This window comes from Scyliorhinus torazame, chromosome 9, assembly GCF_047496885.1.
Source record: "Scyliorhinus torazame isolate Kashiwa2021f chromosome 9, sScyTor2.1, whole genome shotgun sequence".
In the NCBI taxonomy this organism is placed as follows: domain Eukaryota; kingdom Metazoa; phylum Chordata; class Chondrichthyes; order Carcharhiniformes; family Scyliorhinidae; genus Scyliorhinus; species Scyliorhinus torazame.
Genome location: NC_092715.1, coordinates 266,829,399 through 266,839,861, shown reverse-complemented (window position 1 = coordinate 266,839,861; position 10,463 = coordinate 266,829,399). Strand labels below are relative to the sequence as shown.

The window sequence follows — 10,463 nt, the reverse complement described above, 5'->3', positions numbered from 1 at the left end:
ACCAACTGCTTCTGGCAGAGTTTTGAGCGCTACCTTCTCAAAGAACAAGAACAAAGAAAAGTTACAGCACAGGATCAGGCCCTTCGGCCCCCCAAGCCTGCGCCGATCCAGATCCTCTATCTAAAACTCTTGCCTGTTGTCTAAGGATCTGTATCCCTCTGCTCCCTGCCCATTCATGTATCTGTCTAGATACATCTTAAATGACTCTATCGTGCCCACCGCTACCACCCCCGCCGACAATGTGTTCCAGGCACCCACCACCCTCTGCGTAAAGAACTTCCCACGCATATCTCCCTTAAACTTTGCCCCACTCAACTTGAACTCGTGACCCCTAGTAATTGAGTCCCCCACTCTGGGAAAAAGCTTCTTGTTATCCACCCTGTCTATACCTCTCATGATTTTGTAGACCTCAATAAGGTCCCCCCTCAACCTCTGTCTTTCTAATGAAAATAATCCTGATCTACTCAACCTCTCTTCATAGCTAGCACCCTCCATACCAGGCAACATCCTGGTGAACCTCCTCTGCACCCTCTCTAAAGCATCCACATCCTTCTGGTAATGTGGCGACCAGAACTGCACGCAGTATTCCAAATGTGGCCGAACCAAAGTCTTATACAACTGTAACATGACCTGCCAACTCTTGTACTCCATACCCATTCCGATGAAGGAAAGCATGCCGTATGCCTTCTTGACCACTCTTATCGACCTGCGCAGCCACCTTCAGGGTACAATGGACCTGAACTCCCAGATCACTCTGCACATCAATTTTCCCCAGGGCTTTTTCATTTACCGTATAGTTCGCTCTTGAATTGGATCTTCCAAAATGCATCATCTCGCATTTGCTCGGATTGAACTCCATCTGCCATTTCTCCGCCCAACTCTCCAATCTATCTATATTTTGCTGTATTCTCTGACAGTCCCCTTCACTATCTGCTACTCCACCAATCTTAGTGTCATCTATAAACTTGCTAATCAGACCACCTATACCTTCCTCCAGATCATTTATGTATATCACAAACAACAGTGGTCCCAACACGGATCCCTGTGGAACATCACTGGTCACAGTTCTCCAATTTGAGAAACTCCCTTCCACTATACTCTCTGTCTCCTGTTGCCCAGCCAGTTCTTTATCCATCTATCTAGTACACCCTGGACCCCATGAGACTTCACTTTCTCCATCAGCCTACCATGGGGAACCTTATCAAATGCCTTACTGAAGTCCATGAATATGACATCTACAGCCCTTCCTTCATCAATCAACTTTGTCACTTACTCAAAGAATTCTATTAAGTTGGTAAGACATGACCTTCCCTGCACAAAACCATGTTGCCTATCACTGATAAGCCCATTTTCTTCCAAATGGGAATAGATCCTATCCCTCAGTATCTTCTCCAGCAGCTTCCCTACCACAGATGTCAGACTCACAGGTCTATAATTCCCTGGATTACCCTTCTTAAACAAGGGGACAACATTAGTAATTCTCCAGTCCTTCGGTACCTCACCCGCATTCAAGGATGCTGCAAAGATATCTGTTAGGCCCCAGCTATTTCCTCTCTCACTTCCCTCAGTAACCTGAGAATGATCCCATCCGGACCTGGGGACTTGTCCACCTTAATGCCTTTTAGAATACCCAACATATCCTCCCTCCTTATGCCGACTTGACCTAGAGTAATCAAACATCTATCCCTAACCTCAACATCCGTCATGTCCCTCTCCTCAGTGAATACCGATGCAAAGTACTCGTTAAGAATCTCACCCATTTTCTCTGACTCCATGCAAACTTTCCTCCTTTGTCCTTGAGTGGGCCAACCCTTTCTCTAGTTACCCTCTTGCTCCTTATATATGAATAAAAGGCTTTGGGATTTTCTTTAACCCTGTTTGCTAAAGATATCTCATGACCCCTTTTAGCCCTCTTGATTCCTAGTTTCAGATTGGTCCTACATTCCCGATATTCTTCCAAAGCTTCCTCTGTCTTCAGTCGCCTAGACCTTATGTATGCTTCCTTTTTCCTCTTAGCTAGTCTCACAATTTCACTTGTCATCCATGGTTCCCTAATCTTGCCATTTCTATCCCTCATTTTCACAGGGACATGTCTGTCCTGCACTCTAATCAACCTCTCTTTAAAAGCCTCCCACATATCAAATGTGGATTTACCTTCAAACAGCAGCTCCCAATCCACATTCCCCAGCTCCTGCCGAATTTTGGTATAGTTGGCCTTCCCCCAATTTAGCACTCTTCCTTTAGGACCACTCTCGTCTTTGTCCATGAGTATTCTAAAACTTATGGAATTGTGATCACTATTCGCAAAGTAATCCCCGACTGAAACTTCAACCACCTGGCCGGGCTCATTCCCCAACACCAGGTCCAGTATGGCCCCATCCCGAGTTGGACTATTTACATACTGCTCTAGAAAACCCTCCTGGGTGCTCCTTACAAATTCTGCTCTTTCTAGACCTCTGACACTAAGTGTATCCCAGTCAATGTTGGGAAAATTAAAATCTCCTATCACCACCACCCTGTTGCTCCTACATCTTTCCATAATCTGGTTACATATTTGTACCTCTATCTCGCGCTCGCTGTTGGGAGGTCTGTAGTGCAGCCCCAACATTGTTACTGCACCCTTCCTATTTCTGAGCTCTGCCCATATCGCCTCACTGCTTGAGTCCTCCATAATGCCCTCCTTCAGCACAGGTGTGATATCCTCTCTGACCAGTAATGCAACTCCTCCACCCTTTTTACCTCCCTCTCTATCCCGCCTGAAGCATCGATATCCTGGGATATTTAGTTGGCAATCATGCCCTTCTCTCAACCAAGTCTCAGTAATAGCAATAACATCATACTCCCAGGTACTAATCCAAGCCCTAAGTTCATCTGCCTTACCTACTACACTTCTTGCATTAAAACAAATGCACCTCAGACCACCAGTCCCTTTGCGTTCATCTTCTGCTCCCTGCCTACTCTTCCTCTTATTCACGCTGACTTCATGATCTAGTTCCTTACAGGCTTTAGTTACTACCTCCTTACTGTCACCACAGGCAGTACATTGCAGAGTTGAGCAAGCCTCTGTGATGAAATTTCTCCATGTTCCCTTGTTCTTTTGGCAATGATTTAATACCTATAATGGGTAACGGTTACAAACCCTCTCCGAGGGCGCAGTGGATAGCACTGCAGCCTCACGGCGCTGAGGTCCCAGGTTCGATCCCAACTCTGGGTCACTGTCCGTGTGGAGTTTGCACATTCTCCCCGTGTTTGGGTGGGTTTCGCCCCCCCCACAACCCAAAGATGTGCAGGGTAGGTGGATTAGCCACACTAAATTGCCCCTTAATTGGAAAAAGTGAATTGGGTTCTCTAAATTTTTTTTTTTTTATAAAACCCTCTCCGCTACGTTACTGTCCAAGACGTTTTCCAGATGGAAGCCTGAAGGGTCTGTGCTAAGAGAGGGTTACGGCGTGAAGAATAAATAGAACCATCAGGGGTTGCATTGCAACTGCAGGTCCTTGGAAGGATTAAAAAAAGCTTTTAAGTTTTAGCTGAATTTGCGTTGGAGACAGGACCTCCAGGAATGGACATTTTTCAACTCTGCTAGAAGAAAGTCTGGACAGAGTGGGAGCTGCAAAGAGGCAGGCTTCCTATACTACAAGTTACAGTCCAGATAACCAGGGAATTGGGACAGGGAGACTACTTGATTTAACTGAAGACAACTGGATTTAAATGAAAAGACCAAGGCATTATTTAGAAGAGTTAAAGGTAGAGTCAGCAGAGTGTATGAGTTAAAGAGACAATTGCAGTAACCACATTTGAAATGGGACAGCAGCCTTCAAAGTTAAATCGTAATGTTTGATGCCATTTTAATAGTCTGGGAATCGAGAGTTAAGTTAATTGTGAGCAGTCTGCACAGCAGTCAAGAGAAAAAATCCTCAAGGGATTGGTGTAAAATCCCCTGGATTAGATTCGCTGTTAAAAGTAGAGTGGAAGCTTTGCTTAAAAGTGATTGGAATTTCTTTCCTCAAATCTGGTCTGGATTTGGGAATGCAAACTGCGAAGGGAAATTATAATTATGAGAGAAGATTTTAAAGAGTGTTTTTGGGATTGAAGTTTGAAAACTCTCGTATGATAATCATCTGGGAGCAGGGGTGGGATTCTGAGGAGACAGCCACAAACATTCACTTGGCATTCAGATTGGAGTGGGTGTATTTGTCCACAGTCATTTTGTGTGCTTCAAAGGAACTTTGTGTTAATGAGGCCATTGTAGATTCAGATGTACTTTGTAATCCAGGTTAATCTTAAAATCTGTGTGTAATTGTTAAACTTTTTAAAAAAAAATTATATTTGGGCAGCACAGTAGCACAGTGGTTAGCACTGTGGCTTCACAGCGCCAGGGTCCCAGGTTCGATTCCCGGCTTGGGTCACTGTGCGGAGTCTGCCCGTTCTCCCCGTGTGTGCGTGGGTTTCCTCCGGGTGCTCCGGTTTCTTCCCACAGTCCAAAGACATGCAGATTAGGTGGATTGGCCATGATAAATTGCCCTTAGTGACCAAAAAGGTTAGGAGGGGTTATTGGGTTACGGGGATAGGGTGGGAGTGAGGGCTTAAGTGGGTCGGTGCAGACTCGATGGGTCGGGTGGCCTCCTTCTGCACTGTATATGGATGATAATGGCATAGTGTAGGTTAGATGGCTTTTGTTTCGGTGCAACATCGTGGGCCGAAGGGCCTGTACTGCGCTGTATTGTTCTATGTTCTATATTCTATTAATTTAGAGTACCCAATTATTTTTTTCCCTATTAAGAGACAATTTAGTGTGGCCAATCCACCTACCTTGCACATCTTTGGGTTGTAGAGGTGAGACCCACGCAGACACTGGGAGAATGTGCAAACTCCACATGGACAGTGACCCAGAGCCGGGATCGAACCCGGGTCCTCAGCACCGTAGGCAGCAGTGCTAACCACTAGGCCACCGTGCTGCCCTTCTAATTGTTAAACTAAGGGGTGGAGTAAAGGAGGATTGTACCATAATCCAATGTTTTGATGTTTAATAAATGTTTTTTTTTCTGGCTGTTAAAACTAATTTGCGATCCTCTGACTCTTTTCCTACACGTTTTATTAAAATAAATTAAAAGCTTTTTTGAGTCGCGGTTCCATGCTGGGATCTTCCCGTCCAGTTATAACATCAGCTGGGATCGTAACCTTTTCCAGAATGGCACCAGGGATGAGGGACGTCAGATATGGAGAGAGAACAGAGATGTTGGGTAGTTGTCCTTCGAGCAGTGAAAGTCGAGGAGGGATTTGACAGGGGTGTTCAAAATTATCAAGGGCTTCGAAGAGTAAACCAGGAAAAACTGTCTCGGCAGGGCGTGAGTCTCTAAAGAGAGGGTACAGATTTAAGGATAAAAGAAACACGAGAGGTGAGGAGATTTTTTATATTTTATAGAGCAAATTGTTACGATCCAAATCCACTGCATGAGGGGGTGTTGGAAACAGATTCAATGGTAACTTAGTAAAGGGCAATTGAATAAATACTGTCATGTGAGAGTACCCTTTAAGAAATGGGTGTTTAAGAAATGTACCTTTAAGAAATGGAGCTGCTCATGTTACTGGAGTGATGTCAGAGTGTGGGTGGAGCTGAACTCCACTTCTGCTTTTTGAGTTTCAGTTTGAGAAAGCTTGGGTGTGTCTGTGAGCTGCACTGATGTTGATCTCTGCCATCCAAAGACTATCTATGGATCATTTGGTGAATTCAGAAGAATTATAAATGTTTTCAGTCTTGAATGTCAACCCTAATGTGCTCCTGTTTGAAGGTTTGTTAAGTCTTTTGGATGATTAAAAAGGACAGCGAACAAGTTATTTAGTGTTGTATTCTTTGGGGGGTGTATTTGATTTACTGGTTGCTAAGATGTTCACTGTTTGTTTTAGAAAGGTTAACTTGGGTTCAGTGAATAAACATTGTTTTGTTTTACAAACCACTGGTCCATTCTCTGCTGTCCCACAGCTGTAGAGTGAGCCGTGTGCTCCCCATACCACAATCTATTAAAAGTTGTGGGTCAGGTGAACTCCATGATACACTTTGGGGTTCTCTAAACCCTGGCCCATAACAATACTTGAAAAGATAAAAGTGCTTGGCAATGGGGAAAGAATGATGGTCCGGGTGGGAGGGGGGGAATAATTGGCTAGAATCTTTGAAAGAACCAGAGAATAGTCTCCTTCGGCGTTGTATGATTCCATGTTACTGTCCAGCATAGAAAGATCCAAGGACAACAGCTGTAAAACCGACAGTTTGTGCTGTGGCACCTACATGGGGCATCGGGTGAAGAGCTTTTCTTGAAAGCAGTTGTTACCTAGAGCAGTTTGGGTGCTTTGATCAGCATTGTTGATTTGACTTGGCAGCCCTGGATGGTGCAAAGTTGGGGGATACCTATCACTGAGCCAGCCTGAAGATGTAGATCCAGCTTCTACACCAGTTTAATGTACTTCTGCATATAGTTCCTGGAATTTACATAATCCGTCTTAATTAACACGGCAGCAGAAATTATTGATCGTATTGCGAGTGAAGGTGAATCCTAGAAGACCAATAGGTCATTGTGCACATCTTGCTCTCGCTGTGTGACAACTTATCTCATCTAAAAACGCGACTGGTCAAATTTGAGCAGTGAAGGAGCTCCCAGGACAGTGCGGAACTCACTTAAACTGACAGACTCTCTTCTGCATCTGTTCCTGTACCTCCCTCTGAGACGGAAACTAAAACCGTGTTGACTCAACAACTGGTGCCATCTGCTGCCTCCTAGAGAGAGGCTTGGATTTGCATAGCACTTTTCACATCTTTAGAACATCTCAAAGCGCTTTCCTGGTAATCTAGTATTTCTCTTAAGTGAAGCCACCTTTTGTAATGATAAGGTACAGCAGCCAATTTGTGCACAGTTACGCTCCCCACAAACAGCAATGTGATAATGTTCAGATATGTGTTTTAGTGATGTTTATTGAGGGATGAATGTTGGCCATGTCATGAGAATATCGCTTTAAGAAATGTTTGGCTGCTCATATTACTGCAATGATGTCAGAGAGTGGGTGGAGCTGGACTGTCCCATCAGCTTTTTACTTTCGTTTTAGGCTGTTTGCTGCAGGGTGTGTTTTAGTTTCGTTTTCAGAGCTGGATAGCTGCAGTCACAGCCAGAAGGTGTATGAATCTCTCTCTGTAATCTAAAGACTGTAAATCGATCCTGGTGATTTAAAACTAAGAACAGTAGTGACTTTAACCTAATGTGCTTCTGTTGAAAGGTGTTTCTTCTGTCTTCTGGATGTTGTTTGGGAAGTTATTAAGCATTACTTAGTGTTGTATTCTTTGGGGGTTGTATTTGAATTAATGGTTGCTAAGATGTTCACTGTATGTTTTAAAAAGGTTAACTTGAGTTCATAGAATAAACATTGTTTTGCTTTAAAAAATACTTTTCCATTTCTACTGTCCCACACCTCTAGAGTGGGCCCGTGTGCTCCCCATACCACAATCTATTAAAAGTTGTGGGTCAGGTGAACTCCATGATACACTTTGGGGTTCTCTAAACCCTGGCCCATAACAGCCAAGACACGGGGGAGAATTCCCCTGCTCTGGTGGCCATGGAGGGTCTAATGCGGAACAAGGCAGGAACCAATCCCTTGGGGATGAATTTGTGATCCATGTGCAGTTTCAATCATTCTTCAATCTGGCCGGATGGAATAACTTGTAACTAAAATACCATTCTCTGGTTTCAGGAGGGGTATGAACACGATGGTGAGATTGATGAAGAAGATGATGATGAAGAGGAGGATGACGATGAAGGTATTTCTGATTCTCGCTTATTTAAAATTATAGAGCACAGAATGAGGCCGTTCAGGCCATCGCGCTGTGCTGGCTCTTTGAAAGAGCAATCCAATTAGCCCCACTTCCCCCTGCTCTTTCTCTGTAGCCCTGTCATTTTTCCTTTTCAAGTGTCCGTACAATTTCCTTTTGAAAGTTATTGAGTCTTCTTCCACCGCCGTTTCAGGCAGCACTTTCCAGATCACAAAAGGGTGGCACAGTGGTTAGCACTGCTGCCTCAGAGCTCCACGATCCCAGGTCCGATTCCCAGCTTGGGTGACTGCCTGTGCAGAGTCTGCACGTTCTCCCCGTGTCTGCGTGTGTTTCCTCCGGGTGCTCCGGTTTCCTCCCACAGTCCAAAGATGTGCAGGTTAGGTGGGATTATGGGGAGTGGGCTTGGGTGGGGTGCTCTTTCGGGGGGTGGGTGCAGATGCAATGGGCCGAATGGCCTCCTTCTTCACTGTGGAGATTTTATGTTTATGTCTAATTCACTGTGTAAAATAATTCTCCTCAATCTGTGTCCCTCTGGTGCACCTGCCAGTAGAAACAGTTCATCCTTATTTATTTATCTTAAACCCCATCATAATTTACAATACATCTCCCCTTATCCTTCCCTGCTTTGAGCGGAACAATCTCATCGTCTCTAGTTTCTACATGTAACTGACGCCCCTCATCCCTGGAACTGTTGTAATAAATCTCCTCCGCACCCTCTCCCAAGACCTTGACATCCTCTCTGAAGTACGGTGACCAGAATTAGACTCCCTGGGCGGGTTTCTCCGACCCTCCGTGCCGGAATTGCGGCAGGCGCGGGGGCGGAGAATAGCCATTCACGCGGAAATCCAGCGCTTCGCGATTCTCCGCGCAGACGCCAATCGCGCACGCGGTCGACGCGGCGCCGGTCCGGGGCCGCTGAAAGAAGCCCCCGCGGCGATTCCCCGCAGTCAACCGGCTGAACTCCCGCCGGCGTGGTTTACATCTGGTAGCACCCGGCAGGAGCTCGGACCCGAGGCCGTGGTGGCGGTCCCGGAGTGATTCTCGCCCGTTTTCCGGCGGGCGTGCTGACTTAGTCCCCAAAAGGGAGAATGCCGCCACCTCCTATTCCTGCTGAGGCCGAACCAGAGATTCATAAAAACATAACACTAAGTCTTGGGTGTAGTCACTCTTGTTGGAAGGATAGACGGCCCAAGCACCCATGCAGAATTGTTGGGGGTTATGCGAGGGCATCTCGGCGTGTGTTCGCCGTCTCGGCACTGAAACCACTTGCTGTTATTTTACAGAAGAAGAAGAAAGTACCAAAGGAGAAAAGAGAAAACGAGACACGGAGGATGAAGGGGAGGAAGACGATGATTAAGAATCCAAGCGACCTGAAGGACTATTTAGTACTGGATGGGGTGAAATAACCCCACCCCCGCTCCCCTCCCCTAAACCCCCCCCCCCCCCCCCCCAACCTCCCCACCCCCCCAAGCCCTACCCCAGATTGATGACTGTTGGAACGTACACAGCACTGAATCATCACCGAGCCAGCAGTTTACCAATGTCTCGACATTCCTTGTATTTATAAATGCAGTTAATCCATATTCCAAAACCCATATGGAGTAGTGAAATTGGGTAGAATTTGGTCCAGTGCTTTTATGATGTTGGGGTTTCTTAGGTTTCCTGCTAAGACTATTTCCATAGCAACGAGAAGGGATGAGGTGATTTGGATAGTCATGTTTGTGAATGACTGCCTGTTGCAGCGAGGTTATAGTATCGATCTTTATGTAAGTCAAAAAGCTTTGTAAATAAAATCTTAATTTTTGGTTTGTTCTTCGATATTGCAATACCATTTTGGGTGTTATTTACAAATGCAAGATGTTTCTAAACTAACAGTTTTTTGGAAAGTTAATAAATGGTTTCTTTTAAAATAGACAGTATTCATTTTTACTCTCCGTTTCTGGGCCAGCGCAGGAAGTCGAACTCTTAGTGGACCAGAGGGTTGGGCTCTTTGTGGGTTTAATTCAATGGGATCACTGAGCTGTGTTAGACCGGGGAGATGGTCCAACCTCTGGTCCGTGCCGAATTAACTTACCTCGGCCCTGTTGGCGAATATTGGTGGGGGAAATTGCCCCCGCAGCCTGTGATGGCCCACGTTCCTCCCCCTTGTGATTGTGGTTCAATGACCACCCCCTGCCAAGAGTGCGACCAAGGACCAAAGCGATGCCCAACGTGGTTGGATTGCCCCTGTCAAGACACATGCATGGATAATGGCCAGCTGGACGAGATACCTTGGAGTGAACTGTGTCTGTAAAACTGGGCAATGAGCATGTGCACTCGGGAGAGGAGGAAGGAGGGGCAAAGAATAAGTTTAAATGTTTGTGAAACTATCGGTGAATGCCTGGAGATCATTGTGTTCTTGAGAAGCTATCTCTAAATATCTACTTTCTCCTGCCCAAAATAGGCTACAGTCAGAGAGAACGGAATTATCCTGCTGTTAATTTACAGGAAATGCATATTAAATAATAATGGATTATGGATTCTTTGCAATAATTGCAAAGTAAGCGATATAACAGATAGATTCTTTTGTTTGGTGTTTTTACTGACAATGCATGTGAATAGATGCTATTCCTACAAGTTGTGCCATGTTTTCCTGCAAACATTCACT

General features: G+C 45.4%; 1 protein-coding gene across 4 annotated transcripts in view; it reads left to right on the top strand.

The window, feature by feature from the left end:
• anp32b (acidic (leucine-rich) nuclear phosphoprotein 32 family, member B) overlaps positions 1-9,728 on the top strand; it is an 80,897-nt gene extending 71,169 nt beyond the window's left edge. For all 4 annotated transcript variants that reach the window (XM_072517441.1, XM_072517443.1, XM_072517442.1 and 1 more), the window contains 2 exons: positions 7,738-7,804; positions 9,100-9,728. In XM_072517441.1, the coding sequence (XP_072373542.1) occupies positions 7,738-7,804; positions 9,100-9,173 (141 nt within the window). In that variant the 3' untranslated portion in view covers positions 9,174-9,728. The remainder of the gene's footprint in view (positions 1-7,737; positions 7,805-9,099) is intronic.
• The last annotated feature ends 735 nt before the right edge of the window (positions 9,729-10,463 follow it).